The sequence below is a fragment of the Fringilla coelebs genome (assembly GCF_963513975.1).
Source record: "Fringilla coelebs genome assembly, chromosome: 2".
In the NCBI taxonomy this organism is placed as follows: Eukaryota; Metazoa; Chordata; class Aves; order Passeriformes; family Fringillidae; genus Fringilla; species Fringilla coelebs.
The window spans coordinates 38,862,056-38,879,255 of record NC_140029.1 but is presented as its reverse complement, the minus strand read 5'-3'; the positions used below and the strand labels follow the sequence as shown (position 1 = coordinate 38,879,255).

The window sequence follows — 17,200 nt, the reverse complement described above, 5'->3', positions numbered from 1 at the left end:
GTAATGTTTGGCTAAGTAATATTTAGCTCTACTGGCCAGATTAAACCCCAAGAGAAACACAGAATCATTAGGATGGAAAGGACCTTTAAGATTACTGAGTCCAATCATTTACCAAACACTGCCAAGTCTGCCATAAATGGTTAGAAAATATCCACAATAAGAAAATAGTGACAAGCAATGAGTAATCAGTGCTTTTTATACTTGCCCTTGGAAAGGTTGTAAATCTATCCAGTTCTTCCACAAAGCAAAACATCTGTAAACTGATTGCTGACATTACGATCAAAAGGCTGGCAGTAAATACTACCAAACTTCCAAGTTTTTTTCCTGGTCCAAAGATCTTATACACAAAATCCTCCAAAGCAGGAGAAATCTTTATAAGCCGAACTACTCTAAGAACCTGCAAAGAAAGAGAAAAATGCAACTATATTAATTATTTGATTATCACATTAATCAAAAACTTTCAAAATATCAGACATTCATGGCCAAAAAGGGACTTGAAGCCTTGTAGAACAATAAATATCAAGCTGCCATCACTTGTAACAGATGACAAGTTGTGTGTTAGGTTAAAACCACAAAACCAGGAACATAAGCAGCATTGAGGCATACAGGCATGGGATGATTGTACAGGCATGGGAGGACCCAAGGTCTCCAAGGCTGTAGTCAACTCACTGATCGTGAAGTCATTACAGACATGCAACTGAGTAAAGCTGGTTTTGGGGAAACAGCAGGAACAAAGACATAGACAAAACACACCACAGATATTAAATTTGAACGTTATGTGGAATTAGAGACCAAAGGAGATTTATAGTGTGTTACCAATCATAAGAATGCCTCCAGGTAGGAGTCTAAGTGCATCAGTCTAGACAGTCTAGATTTAGCAACCAAGAATCTACTGAAGTGATAGGTAAATGGCTCCAGTTTGATTACCATCACTGTTAAAATGTCATTCTTATACTAAATGGACAGGGTCTTTAACAGGCTTTGATGAAAGCTCTGCTTTGAGCAGCAGGCTCAATGAAATGGCATTGAAAGGCCACTTCTAACTTAGATTTCTCTGATTTTATGATGTTTGCTATATCAGGTTACATATTCACATAAAGAACTGCCAAGTCTACTTCCCCAGATCATCTTTACATTTCAGTGACCTGAAGCAAAATTGTTTGGCGTTACATACCACATAACCTAGTAAATTTGGTAATGAACATATTTTGCTGTTTCATATTATATATAACATGGGAAATTTTGGGTGGTGTTTCTCAGTATCAGAGAAACTCAGTATCTCACACCAGCATTGTTTGTCCATGACGTATCTGACACTTCTCAGTACTGGCAGCAAAACTTTGATCTCGGGTGGAACTCCTGACCCATTCACTGCTGAGTCTATTTTGGAAGAGCTGCTGACAGCTCTGATTCTCCTGTTTCTGCCATTGATGTTGACACAGTGACAAGAACATCAGTATCAACAACAGGCAGTGGCAGCAACAGTAGTTGCTGAAGACAATGGACAGCAGCATATGGGGCAACTGAGATTCTGCAGTTCTTAGGAAGAAAAAGGCTCTCCATTTCAATGTATCACCTGGGTTTCCACAAGAATCATATTGAAACTGAAAAGTAGGAATTACAGTGCAATTATTGTCTGACCTTCTGTACAAATCAAATAAAATTACTATGCTGTTTTTGAAAAGAAAAGAAGTATGACAGAAGTTGTTAATACAATGAGCTCGCTGTAGCCCTGTAGCTTGGTAATAGAGCACACCTTTGGATTTCACATGAAGCTCATCTCCCTACCCATTTGTAAGGTATGCAGAATATGCTTTTCATCTAGATTTAACTACCAAAGGAGGGAGGGGGGAGGGGGTGGGTGGGAGAGAGAGAGAGAATCAACTCAAGAGAGCAACTTATTCCAAACATACCAGAGCCCCTACATGAGATGGGATAAGCATCCACTGTCTTCAGTGGCAAAAAAGACTCCCATATTCAGAGGTTACACTAGACAGCTTAACTTTCACAACATTAGCACCAGGTGAGATAAAACTCCTTTCATATTGGTTCCATGACTACTTTTCATATAATCTGAGTACATGAAACTGACTGCCAAGGCAGATAGTGAGATGAATGAGATTTCCAAGTACTATTAAAATGTAAACAAGGTGCCTTCTTACTTACAACATTTACTCATGGTGTAAATGTTGGTCTGTTCTCATCAATACTAGTTTCAACACAGACCCCAGTGAGGAGAAGATTTCATACTAGTTGGTATTCCAGCGGTGTTTTAGATAAACTCAATTATCTGCCTTACTTTTTTCCCCTTTCTTTGGGGAACTTTAATTGACCTTTAAGCCACACACTAATCTTATTGATACTATTTGGTTTCTTCATTTATTTTCATTAGGTAACAAATTGAATCTAGCAAAAGTACATTCTAATGAATTTATGCATTTTGTGTAATTGGATTGCAAATTGCATTATATTTAGGAGCTGTAGAAGATGCACTATTTGGATTAAATATAAAAATATATTTAAAACAAATCAAAATTAATAATACAAAAAAGGAACCACAGCTCTCTAACAAATAATGGCTGCATCTCCTACAAGGGATGACAGTTATTCAGAAAATGACTCAGCAGTATTTTCCCCAAGCACAAATACAATACCATCTCCTCTGTCCAGTATAGGTTAAATTCTGTTTAAATGTCTCTCTTTTATGCTGGTTCATTAGACATCTCTGCAATAATATGCAAAATCTGTAATTTCTCCAGTGATTTTATGTCCTACAGATATAGCTTGATAACAGTCCTTTGCTGTAGTCTTTCACAGAGGGCTTTGCAAAGTGTCTTGAATGAATGCACAGTGAATGCAAGGAAGATAGGTGGGAGGGTGGAGAGTAGCCAATGTAGTAAAGACTGAGTGATGTGTTGGCAAAAGGTAATGATATAGACCAATGAATAATGCAAACTGAAATGTATGCAAGGAGGACTAGACAACCCAAACAATAATTCCTGCTTGCTATCCTGGAATGTGTCAAGAAGGACTTCTGTTTTCAGTAATCTGTTTTGTTGGCTGACAAGGAATACATTTATGCTGTCATCACGAATACCTAAATGTCTGGAAATCTGCCTAACATTGACTTATTAATGTGAAAAAGGCATTTTGACCTTGGTTGATTTGAAAATGTGTTATCTAGCTTGCCCAGAACTTAACTGTGGAGGAATATGGTGTGTACCTTACACACTGACTTCAGAGGTATTCTGCAACCTTCCAATCATTCACCTCCTAGGGGACTTGGATTGCAAAATACAACCCAAGTCTTTCAGTGTAGCAGATGTTTTTGCTTGTAAAAATATGTCTTTCATATATTTTGGAAAAAAAAATTACATCTTGAAATTTTCTGTCATAAAAGCTAGCACTGTGTAATTAAGAAAACACCACCATTGCACAACTTAACTAATCAAATCGATTAAAAATAAAAGACTTATTATTTTATTACCTGCATCTGCCTACATTTTAATCATACTCTCAATCCTATGAGTTAGTGATGATGTCATCCATTTAGTCCAGCATTTATAATTTATGGTGAAAATTCTTACAAAGAAACCACCAGTCATAAGCAGACTATGTCCTAATAAATAGGAACCAATTACTAACAAATTTGCTGACTGCTTTAACTGAGAGCTCCCAGCTACACTCCCTGTGCTTTTGATACACATCATCCTTCTTTGCAACTTAGATGCATCATGCTGCATGGAGTAACAACATTCTACATATTTGGACAGCAAAATCAAAGCTATAATGACTTAAAAGTCTTCAAATTACATCAGGTGAAAACAAAATAGATTTTTTCATTCTGAAAGCTTTCTTGAGGAGGTTTGCAGAACCATTTAGAAAAAATACAGGATGACATTTGCAGAAATCTGAAAAGGCCATTATGTTTCAACCCACACTTGGGGAGACTGCTTCCTCCATGCTGTATTCATGTTTACAATATGTGTCATATAACATTTATTGACAGAACACTCTCTGATGATTTATTATTTTCCCCTATTCAGTATTACTTATTCACCATGCCAACCCATTGCTGAATAATAGGCAGATATAAATCCTTTAATATTTATATTCTTAAAACCCCCTTTCTTTAGCACTGTGGACTCATAATGAATCCCAACGCTTCCTCCAAAAACTGGATCAACCCTAAGCACTTGAAGGAGGATGAATGGGGAACTGGTTGGGCTGGCTGACAAGAAGAATCAGTCAGAATGATAAGTCAGAATTAATCAGTCTTTTTTTGTCTCTTTTTCCTGCTCTTCCCCCAAGTGAAAATGCAAGAAGAGCCTCAATAAACACACTCCCTCTAGATAAGGAATGGCTGGAGAGCTATAAACCCCAAGTCTAGGATGATTCTAGAGAAATTTTCTCGGAAGACCCACAGTAACTTAGCTTTAGCATGTGACTGCCCCGGAGATGAAGATTTGGAGAAACAACAGCAAGTGAATTGAGGCCTCAGGGAGAGGAGCCACGAAAGTAAGGGTGGACATAATGAGAATGTGATGCTGTAAACAGCTGTGTAACAGGTCAAGGCTCAGTGAAGAACAATGAAGAAACAAACCAGAACTTACTGAACAGTGCAGCTCAGATAAGAAAAGGGAGTTACTGATTACAGAAAGGACTTCTCAGCAAAGTTAGAAAGAATGCCAGTTTTGCAAATCCACCCAATAAACACAGTTAAAACCAGAGACTTTTTTATTTTTAAAATATTCTCAAAATGAGTCAATACTGCCAGAAAATTGAAATTTGTGAAATGTGGATGGGTAGCGTTTTAATTTGGTATATAGGGTAAAAGGTATAAGTAACTGATCATACCTGAAAATATGTAAATTGAGAGTGATAGAGGTCTGGATAAATATGGAGAGTGGTTCCAATTACAAGCAGCAACTCAAACTTGTGAAGAGATGAGCTGATGTATCCTGTGAAACCCAAACACCAGATCTTCAGAAGAGCTTCTAAATCAAACAGAACTGTAAAAGCAACCTAGATGGATATATAAGATAAGAAAGATGCATTCAAAACACTGAGTTAAATTAGAAGTTTCTATGTCATTATATCTATCAGGGCATTGTATGGCAAAAATAAAGATCTTCATAATATTTAACAAAACCACCCATATTCTAAGCAGAATAAACAATATTTGATTTCACTTCATAAAGTTTTCTAGACTCAGCACAGACAGGTAGATTTTGTGATTGGCAAGCATGAAGTAATAAATCCATCCAGATGATCTCTCACTTTAAATATATATATAAAAAAGAAAATATGATGACATGACTTTTTCAAAATTTGAAGCAACACATATGAGATTTCTGAAGAATTTCAAGAGAGCTAAGAAAGACACCAAAGTTTGAAAATTGTTACTTCAGTTTTCTAAAACATCCATAGTAATACGACAACCAAAACAGGTGGAAAGGAGGTAATGGTTTTTAAGTCCCTAAAACAAATTTTAAAAGGAGAGGAAACTAAAATTCATTCCAGAATTAGTTAATTGTCATAATGATGTTAAAGAATTTGGACATGGTGGGAAGTTACAGGGAAAGAAATCCACTTGTAGGGAATGACTCTGGGATTGTTCCAGACATCTTTCTTGAAATATTTGCACAGTAAAATTTATAATATTCAGTTTGAACAAAGGCATAGGTATACATCTTCAAGATTTATTTTCTCTTACTTCTCTCACTACCAAAAATCTTTCTGGCTAGGCACATTTCCTCATGTGCCTTCTTATTTTACCACTGTATATATTTCTACACTTTCCAACAGCCAGGATATACAATGAAAATGCTTTTCTGTGACTCAGAAATGTTACTCTCTGATCCTTTACACACATTGAGGTTTAAAAGAGACCCTAAAATAACACTAGGTCATATCTAATTGCAACTAATACTTTCAAAGTGCAGTACAAATAAAGAAAATATAGCTTAAATCTCCTTTGAAGACAAACACTATAAATCTGTTAAGATGGAGAGCCTAACTGACTGTGGGACATGAGGTCTACTGAATTGGGCAGGGTATAAAAAAGTTAGAGACTAAGATTTTAATCCTGACCTTGACAATGAAAATCTCTGGGATGCTACCTTAAAAATTTAAATTCTGCAGTCCATCAAAAATACATTTATCAACACGAAAGAGGAAGGTTGTGAGATAGCTAAATAAAATTCTAGGTATTTTATGCGTACAGGACTGTCACCAGCAGAAGTGGAGATGGAAATTAAACACTGAAGTTCATGCCAGACAGTGTAGGGACACATTTATGCCTTTATCCTCAAATGGATCTTGCCAGTATTACAGCCTGTGTTCTGGGATCCCAAAGAGCTCTAGGAGAACAATGAGCCAGGTTTGAAGAGTCTACTCCTTTAAGTGAAAATCTCTAAGACACAAGGAAAATGTTTTAGCAAAAAAAATCTTAAAAGTAAAACTCACTTTTAATGACACAACATCTAACTGAGTCCTAAAAGAAGAAAGCCATTGAATTAGGCAAAATGGAACAGTGGGTAGAAAGCAGCTGGGATTCAGCTCAGAGCAGGTGGAATAACAATGCCATTTAAATACACACATACACACTTTGGAGCACATAGGCTTCCTATTAGAAAAAGACTAACAAATATGATGTTAAGTGTATTTTAATTTATTCTAAAAATGTGTGGGCAGGATCATTTGCATTTCACATACTTGTCAAATGAATTCAAACCACTGGCACTTAAAAATGTATCAAATGGTTTGCATAACATCTGATTACATTTATACACCTGTCTTCCTGCTGACAGAGCTTGTATTTTTTTCCTTCCTTGTAATTAATTAGAGGAGAAGATTCAGAATATCTGACTAGAACTTTTTGTTAGGTGTGAAATGCAATACAATTTTATAGTTTTGTGGTTTTTTTTTAAAGCTGGAATAATTCCTTTCATTGCTGTAGAGAGAAGGCAAAAAGAAAACTCAGAAGCCAGAGCAGAAAACACAGGTTGAACACATAAGCAGTTGCCTAGCAGTCACCCTCCATTATGTTATCAGTTCTGCTTTGGGGAGGCCAAAGAGGAGCTAACATGAATGGGCCATTTCCCTGATAGTCATGTCCCTTTTGGTCACCTGAAAGCTTTATGGTATTAATCTCACCTTCATCAACATTACCTTTTGCTAGTAGCCACTCAACACCTTTTTTTGGCAGAGGCAGAGCTCCCTATGAGTCAGCATCCAACCGAGACAGACTCATTTACTCTGTCTTACTTGAAAGGTTATCAAGCTGCCAGGAAAGATAAGAATTCTTCCAAGGAGGATCAGTGGGATTCAGGGCACAGACCTCTAACACTTCCCTCACTACCAGATCTGACACAGCATTCAATCCTTCCTTCATCCAGGACAGGGCAAAGGCTACCTAAAGGCAGCAGTGCAAGGGGACATGTTGCAAAAGGAATCTAGGAGAAACTGTAAAGGAGCACCTGGTTTTGAACTCTGGTATTCAGACAGTATTTGTAGAAATCGCATGCAACTCAAATTAGACAGCTAGTATGTAACATGTTATAATGGAAGATCCATATAAAAACCAACATCCATCACTATACTGTCTAGGTATTGAGCACTTAAAGTCAGCATCCTCATTAAAAATTACAAAAGTGTGTTTCAAACTCTACTCTTTCCAGGATACTGCGCTGGGGTTTTGAGTCATCCTGTTAAAATTCTGGTTTTGATTAATCTGCAGGACTTGTGCATACAAGTTGACATGCCTGTCAGAACCTCTTATTTACTACTGGGTATACAAAATTATGCAAAAAATGGGATCTGGGTATAGATTGATTTCTTTTATTTTCTTGTTTAGCCTTTGCCTTCTTGAGTTTGTCTTTCCTTTCCAACAATCAAAACAGGTTTCTTTTATTGGTATGGGGCATCTCAATAAATTCATTTAGATTTGCCCACTGAGTTTAAGTGGATGTATTTCTATAATTCTAGGCCGCTACAATGTGTGATACACAGGATGGAGCAAGTGAGATATTTTATTAGACTTGTCTTCTCCTAAAGCCAGCAGCTTCCAAGATAATTTCTGGAAAACGTATCAGAAAGCCAGATATGCTTGCTGTAGTCTATCTGGCCATTTCCTTTAGCAAAATGAATCCTCATTGCTGTTGGCTGCTCAAGTTAGTTCCTACTGAAGGGAAAGATTTCTGTAGCCTACTCTAATGGAAAAGACAGAGCAACAGCAGTGCATCCTGCTCCAACTAGTCTTCTTCACCAAGAAAACAAACACTGTGGAATAACCTGCATTGCCTGAGTATTCAGCTTCCTCAAGGCTCTTAAAAATATTTCCTTTGTGCTACAAGGAGCAAGTTTCACAGCAACCAACCATATGAAATGACACCAGCTTATCAATTTTTTCTCTCTCTCAGGATTTCTTTATTCTATTGCTCTTCTGATACTTTGTTCCTCCTTCCATAACACACTAGGGTTTTGTTAGTTTGATTTTTATAGTGCCTCTAGTAAAAGCATCACAGGATTAAAAAAAGAAAAATAAAATCAGGAAATCCAATAAATAGGCATAAGAAATGCTTAACAAATAAAAAAATCCCACCTTTCTCTATCCCAGAATTCTTTACCTCATATACTTGGAAATGTTAAAAGGCAAAAAAAATTATTTTTCTGACAACCTTTCCACTAAGAAATCAATTATCTAAGCTATGCAGAAAGAGAAAAATGTATTGTTAAAGAAAACCGGACATTGTTTATAGGACAGACACTAGTTTACATTATAGACTCACCTTGAATAAACCCTGGCAAGTATTTCTGCTGGAAAAAAAACCTGCAAACTTTATACTTGAAATAAATGTTGAAGAGATTGTTTCTAGCACTGATTAATAAAAGCATAATTATACTATATATTCAGAGCCAAAATAGAAATAGGACATGCAATGTTCCCTATTTTGAATATAAATAGAATTAACATTATTTTGTTAAGAATCCAGGCTCTACTTGCTGTATCCTGGGCACAAAGCAAAAAATTCCTGCTGTGAAGAGTTCATGGCCTCAGGCTTTAATGTTGACTTTATTATTTGTTTCCAGCCAAGGATATTGTACTGGATTTGCCTGTGTCAGAGTTAATTTTCCCCATCATAGTTTGTATGGTGCTATTTTGGATTTGTGCCCGACACAGGGTTGGTAACACAGGGATGTTTCAGCTGTTGCTGAGCAGAGCTCACATGAAATCAAGGCTTTTTCTGCCTCTCACCCCACCAGTGATCAGGCTGGGGATGCACAAGGAGTGGGGAGGGGAAACAGACAGGACAGATGATCCCAACTGAACACAAGGATATCCTATGACACAGGGCACTGTGCCAGCATATAAGGCTAGAGGAAGCAGAAGGAAGGAGTGGCATATTTAAAGTGATTCTGTTTGTCTTCCAGAGTTACTGTTACGGCTGATGGAGTCTGGCTTTCCTGGAGATGGTTTTCCTGCCTATGGGAAGTGGTGAATGAATCCCTTGCTTTGCTTAGCTTGCGTGTATGACTTTTGCTTTACCTATTAAACTGCTTTTTATCTCAACCCATGAGTTGTCTCACTTCTACTATGACTGTTCTCTGCCCCATCACACTGAGGCAGAGTGAATAAGAGGATGTATGGGGCTGAGCTGCTGGCTGGGGTTAAACCATGATGGAAATTAAAATGAGTTTCCCTGTCCTCAATCCTTCTCTAAGATCTGTGGAGTGTTTCATGAAAAAACAGCATTTGTCGGTTTTATTCCAATGTCTTATTTTCAGGATAATAATTTTCATGTTGTTTTTCAAATAGACTTAGAACTTGAGATAAAATAAAGACAATACATTTCACAATTATTCTTGTAATTGTTGTCCATGCCAACAATGACTCAATATTCATACAAAATAGAGCAATCCCCAGCATCATGAGAGACAATGAAGAATGACACAGCACTGCTGTCTTTATAATCAGCACCTTTTTAAAGGTTTGGACTCTGGTGCTGTTTCTAACTGGAGAACTCTCAGCTTCATACATTTTTAAGAAATCAGATAGAAATTCTAAAACTAAGATTTAAAAAAGTATCAATTCAATCTTCCTTAAAAAAGGAGATTCATAAAGCACTGTACTGTTATGGACTAAAGGGCTTAAAGTTGGGCATCTAAGTCTAAATATCAAACATATTTAGACATAGAAAACCACACAACCAAAACCAGAGAAACAACCATGAATATTCTGCTATCATTCACTCTAGTCTAAGAGTGACCCCTCTGGCTCCAAAGGACTGTGTAACTACTGAAGCCAGGGAAAGTGCAGTAAGCATAAAGTACAATTGTACCCAATCCAGGCAAGGTTCTAGGACCACTAGTGCATGCTCTACAGTAAGATGCTTGGCCAGCTAATGACTCAAGCAGGCTCCCTGTCAGAACGTCCCTTGTAGCTCCACTTAACTGGTTCAGGAGCACAGACTCCTCCTTTGCAAAATTCATGACTGCATAAATGGGTTTTTTTGTGGTGTACTCTTGAATTGCTGAAGCCAGACTATTTGTAACACTATTTTGGTTATGCTTAAGAACCTTCTGGCAGCTAAGTATATATATCAAATAAAGATTATTTAGGAAGAAGTTCTATATTATATTTTTTAAACACAATGTTTTGTCATCTTTTTAAAGTTAAATTCTTCTGAATATTGCACTCCTGCTAGAAAAAAGATAGCAACTCAGCAGCCATGCATTGCCTGCAGATGTTACACTTAAGCTTCAGCTCACTACCACTAACATTTTGTTTGAGGAAATTACCATTCAAAAGGTTGTAAGATAGCGCTGTCAGCCTTGTCAGACAGAGGAAGTTGAACAAGTGAGCAAAATATTCTTGGAATGCTTGAGGGAATAAAAAATTACACACTAAAATGTTCTTGACAATCACATTTTTTACTTCAGCTTATCTTGAAAATTACCCAGATAGTCATTTTACCATACTCACCTCAGCAAGGTAAAATTCATCATATTGTCTCTTGAAGTTTTCTCCTTTATAGTAGTTGCTAGCAGCAACAATCACATCGACAGCAACCATGCTTAGTATGAACATATGAAACACAGATGACCTCATCATTTTCTACAAAAGAAAAAGAAGATTTTATCATCAAAAGGAGTCAAACCATGTGCATTTTAAAGTTCTATTACACTGTCAAAACATAATGAGCTATAACAATATGTAATTCTAAAGCTTCTTTATATGATTTTCATGTTTTATGATTTAAAATGTGTTTTAATATATTGCTTCAACTGGTTTACATGTGCAGGTTTTGAGATTTTTTTGGTACTTTTTAGTTTCTATTTGCCAATTGACTTCTTACTGAAGGTTTTTAACTTAATATGATATCCATTACTTTAGTATGTTCTAAAGCATAAAGAGCACATGTATCTAGTCATTTGGCCTTGTTCAATACTCCTGCATTATGATTTATTCATGCAAATCTTGATGACTTATTGTTCAGGAAAAAGTTATATCAATTTCTATCTTGTGCTATGCTTTTCCTCAAGAAACATGTTTTATGGGATTCACCTGATGTCAAACTATTGCCTAAATGAATAAAACACATCTAGATACAATAGATATATGCATCTGAGCCTATGAGCTATGAAGTACACACAGATAATTCACATATCTGTGTACTTGATGCTATGAGTCACTGCTGCTGCAGCCACACAGGAGAGAAGAGAGAAAGAGAGGCACAGAGCAGTGTCCAGGAGTTTACATCAGTGAGATCCCAAAACATTACTGGTAAGATACATAAGATGTATGTAGAAGTTCAGAGAAGTAACTTCTAAGCCCACATCACAAAGACCATGGACTTATGATTTACCCTATAAGCTTAACCACTTCTTTCACTGGGTCAGCCACAGCAGAAGCTAGAGTCAAACAGAACATACTGTTCTGTTCAAAATGGAACATACTGTTATTTTACATTAAAGCATTTTTGAATGAATGATCACTAATATTGATACTGTTTTAGACATTTCCACAAGTAATACAGTTCAGGTATTCAAAACGAGTAAGTTATGGTACTGTTATGGTTCCTTGTGTTTGTGTGTAAGTTGTATTACAGTGGAAATGGCCATTTTTATTTCTTCTTGAGTTTATATGTAGAAGTACTTAACAAAATTTCAGGAAAAAGAGAACTAAAAATTTAGAGGAACTATGCCTCCTTTCATCTTTTCCCTAAAAAGATACCGGTTTATGTACACATAATCACATAATTATTTACGTTGGAAGGGACTTCTTGAGATGATCTAGTCTGGTGCTGCCTGCTTAAGCAGAGTCAGCTAGAGCAGGTATTCCAGAACTTTGCTCAGTCAGAGTTTGAGTATCTTGCAGGATGAAGGCTCTACAACCCATCTGTGCAATCTGTTCCACTGTTTGACCACCTTCACAGTGGAACAGTCTTTTGTTTTGTTCAGCTGTTTCTCATGGCTCCAGACTTTCTCCCAAAACAGGGGCTTGAGATTCCTGAAGGTCAGTCTTACCTATCAAGATGGGTAGAAAAGACCTCAACCATTTCTATGCCACTGCCTTGTCTTGCAAGGTCTCTTAATCCTTTCAATAGCAGGCTCACATTTTTCTAGTCTTCTTTTTGCTTCTCTTATATGTAGAAGCCCTTCTTTTTGCCTTCCATGTCATGGCAGATTCAATCCTGTAACTCCACTCTTAGACAGGGTATTTGTATTCCTCCTAGGCCACTTGGCCCTGATTCCATGTCTTGTATGCTTCCTTTTCAATTCTGAGTTTTGTCCAGAGCTACTGGTTCAATTATGTGGACCTTCTGTCACATTTGTTTGATTTCCTGCACTTGGAAGGAGACCATTTTTTGACTTGAAGGAGGAAGATCCTTGAAAATCAACCAGTTCTTCTGGAACCTCTAATCTCTATGACTGTGTACTATGGGATTCTTCCAAGCAGACACCTGAACATGAAAAAGTCTGAATACCAAGGATGTGGTCCTATCTTTTGCCTTTGTTCCTTCTTTGAAGGTTCCTGAACTCAGCATTCTCATGGTCCTTGCAAAAAAGACTGTTCCTGAATCTCACAACCTGACCAATTTCTCCTTCCTGGCTAGTATGAGGAGCCTTCAGATCACCTGATCTCATCAGTACACATTTTAGGAAGTTACCACCCTTGCAATGCAGAAACCTGGACTGTTTTCTGCTGTATCGTCCTTCTAGCAGAGTAGTTACACTGCCCCAGGAGAACTGAGGCTTGTGAATGTGAAATTCATAGAATCATGGAATGGTTTAGGTTGAAAGGAATCGCAAAGATCGTCTGTTTCAGAAGTATGCAAAACTTAGGAAACACACTTTTTACATTCGTAAGATATATTAACACATTAGAAAATTCATATATATAAATACTGTCTCAGTCTTTCATGAGCTGAGATTGTTATATTCATGAAGAATAGTCAGCATTGACATTTTAGGTGAAACCCTGCCTGAAGCTCAGTCTTAACCAAGCTACTCTTTATACAGGATTGTTGTGTGCTTCTTTTAGATGAAACTAGAACATAATATAGGATGTGTGGGAGGCTGAGAGGACTAGTACTTGTTCAGCTTTTAGCAAAGCCTTGTGCTTCCTACTGAAGAATTCATCCCCTCTTGAATTCCCCTGGAGTTTAAGATAGCTTGTTTAAATTGAAGCTGAATGGAGACTAAGTGCATATTTACAAGCATACAAGCTGATAGAATTGCCTCTTGTCTCTTAATATCTGGATTTTTTGTGTGAATTACAGATAGCATTGCAGACAGAAGATAGCTCAAACCCTTCTTATGCAAGCTGGCTTCCTTTTGACCCTAGTGACATAAACCAGTTGTATATTCTATTCTAGAAAGGGAGGTTCAGGAGAGAAGCCTTACATTTACAAATTTACAGAACAAGCAGGGGTTAATAATACCTAAAGCACAGGTAAGTCACCAAAATAGTGGCTAAATAAGGTCTTGCTTTTATTTTTAATCCACAAGGCAAGCTATAGGAATTCAATAATTAGACGTAGGGCTGCTGGTATCAATCATGCATTTTTTTCAGTGGTATGATTCAAAACAGGTGTCATTCTATCCTTTACATTTCCATTTCACACAAATTCTAACCAGATAGTTAGTCTCTCTGCATATTTTATTCTGTATTTTTAATGGTGTCAAAATTTCCATCATAATAATGAAGCATTCTGTCTCAATTGTGAAAGTACTTGCTAAAAGAATCTAGCAACTGAGGTTGCAAAAACCACTTTTGTCTCCTTTCACAGGGAAGCAAAATCGTAATACAGGAAAAATAAAAATGCACCAACTGTCTTGATATTCATGTTCATATATGCACACTTTGTCATCTAGTCTGTACCTTTGGACACTGTGGTGATTTAGGAATGCTACTGCTCCATATAGTGCTGCCACTGATACGCTCCAAACCACACTGCCGCTTGCTCACTCCCCTTGCCCCCCTCCCCTGCTGGTGGCTGGAGAGAAGAATTGAAAGCACAAAAGGTAAAGATCATGGGCTAAGAACAACTCACTGGAAATGGCAATGAGACAAGGAAATGAACAGTTACAGCAACAACATCAATAACAAGCGTACAAGAGAGAGGTGATTGAACCACAGGCAGAATGTTCAGAACCAGCATTACCCGAGCACTCCCTCTGCCACTCCCTCCAGAAGGAAAGACTCCTTCTTGTTGCAAGAGACTCCTTTCCCCCTGACCCCAGCAATGACATGAGGTGGTATAGAATAACCTCCAGGTTCTAGCCATGCCTTGTTCTGGCTACTGTGAAGACTAATCTTGTCCTGGCCAGAACCAGAACAGACAGTCATAAAAAGAATTTGCAGTGATGTATTTAACCCTGGAAATAAACAGCAATAACAGAAATAATCCTTAATCATAATTTGGTTCATAGCATCACAGAATGCTTAAAGTTGGAAAGGAATTTTAAGACCACCAAGTCTAACCTAGCACCACCACCACCATGTTTACCATTAAATCATGTCCTCCAGTGACACAGCCACATGTTTTTTAAAAAATTCCAGGGATGGTGACTCCACCACTTCCCTGAGCAATCTATTCCAATGTTTGACAGCCCTTTCCATTAAGAAATTTCTTCTAATAGCTAATGTAAACCTCCCATGGTGCAACTTGAAGTAATTTCCTCTCATCCTGTCACTTGTAACATGGTGAACAGACTGACTCCCACCTTACTAAAATCTCCTTACATATAGTTATAGAGAGGAATAAGGTCCAGCTGAGCCTCCTGTTCTCCAGGCTAAACATCCCTGGCTCCCTCAGCCACTCATAAGTCTTGTGCTCCAGCCCATTCACCAGGGTCCTTGCCCTTCTCTGGACTCTCTGCAGCACCTTTTATTTTTCAGTAAGATTCAATAAAGCTTGTTGTCAAGGTCACCTTCCCAATTAAACTGAAAGGAAACTATTTAGCTGATAGAAAGTGTTACACTGGCAGAACATGATTCAACGTTAAGATAATAAGGAAGGAGGCTCAGACAGGACTCAAGCCAGGCACAGGCAATGTAAAGACAGGAACAGCTGGCTGAGGCAACAAATTAAGAGATAGCTGTGGTGAGGAACAATAAAAGCATCCAGGTGCTGGCAGAGAGGCAGAGAGCACAGAGGGCCAGCAAGGTGGAGGGGTGGAGGTATCTGAAAAAATACCTCTGCCACACGCACAGCAAAAATGATATGCTGAAGAGATTAAAAAAAAAACAATCATTATTTTTAAATCCCAAGACTTGCCAGTTCATCGGGGCCAGATTGGTATCTGTGTTTCTTGTTTTTTTTCTACGTCATGTCAGAATCTAGCTGCTCACTTGTCACGAATGCTGTGCACGATAAGCAGCTTTCCTGCTGGCCTCTCACACAGCTTGCTGTATCTTTGGGAGATCAATCACAGTGTACTAACTCACACACCTACTGTGCCTACTGGGCCAGCTTTCCCCCTACTCTAATCTGCCTTAGTTTGTTTTTAATGCATCACAGAATTTTAATTTGTATTTGCACCCTTAAAACACTTCAGACACACCTCTGCTGCTATGTTGACCATGAGAACCCACCGTCTCTTTACGTAATTCTGTATTTGGAATGAGGCCTAAATAAAAGCTGAATTTAGTCCACAGCTCTTGCCCAAGCCTTGAAAGTCATTCTGGATCATCTGATCAGCAGTGTATCATTTGGATTACAGCCCTTTTCAGAGCACATAGGCATGGAAAATTCTCCAAGCAAACTTGAAAGAGGAGACATAATGCCAATTTTTGTTCTTGTTTAATTTACTGACCATTTTTTAGCCCTTGGATGTGTGTTTCTTAAGCTGCGTAGGAATGAGATGAAAGAAATATTCTGATGTTGCTGTCAGCCAGATACATGGTAAATTGTATCTAATATTAAATTTGGTATAAGATTAGCTGTGTGGAAGAAGTCTCAAGTGAAATGCCCTGCTGCTGCCATCAATCAGCTACAACAGTAGTGAATTTCTTATATGTACTATGAATTACCTGTAATATTGGCATCTGACTTCACACAGGATCCTAATTCTCAGTGTCCAGGACACCAAAACACCTGTATGGCACAGTGCATTAGAGATGCAGTGGCCATAATAATCAGTACATTACAAACTGTTAATCATCCAAATCCTTTCATTGTTTGGAAATATGCAAAGGAGCCACAGATTTGTTTTGTGCTCAGATGAGAATTTCATGAATGCAAAAAAAATCTAACATTCCACTCATTTATTTAACACTAGGGACGTGCTTGGTGCAGCTGAGGAACTCTGAATGAAAAACTGTATTAAATATCCTGGATTCACCCAAAAAATCAAGTAATGACACTGCAATTGCTGACAGGTAGAGACTACCTGGCTCACTTAGTCTTACAGAGCATTACAATGCATGGCCTAAAGCAGTCTTTTATCCCTCCAGTAGTATCAGAATGGGATACATTGCTTTATTACTCCTCCCACGTTCCTGCATGGCAGAGGAAGGATGAGTGACATAAATTTGCCTTTGCCAGCTCACTGCCCTGGAGAGTATCCATAGCAGCTGCCACTTTGTACAACCACAGCCACAGACACTGGCTCAGGAAAGCAGTGGTCCATGAGAAATGCAGTCACTAAGCAAAATGGAATTATTGAATAAAAAACTACCTTTTCCTAA

At 37.8% G+C, this 17,200-nt stretch overlaps 1 protein-coding gene across 2 annotated transcripts in view; it reads right to left on the bottom strand.

Annotated features, from left to right (window-relative positions):
- Positions 1–17,200, bottom strand: part of NALCN (sodium leak channel, non-selective) — a gene marked incomplete at both ends in the record, with an annotated part of 210,973 nt that overhangs the window by 96,248 nt on the left and 97,525 nt on the right. For both annotated transcript variants that reach the window (XM_084226459.1, XM_084226460.1), the window contains 3 exons: positions 206–397; positions 4,858–5,025; positions 10,988–11,119. In XM_084226459.1, coding sequence (XP_084082585.1) covers positions 206–397; positions 4,858–5,025; positions 10,988–11,119 — 492 coding nt within the window. The remainder of the gene's footprint in view (positions 1–205; positions 398–4,857; positions 5,026–10,987; positions 11,120–17,200) is intronic.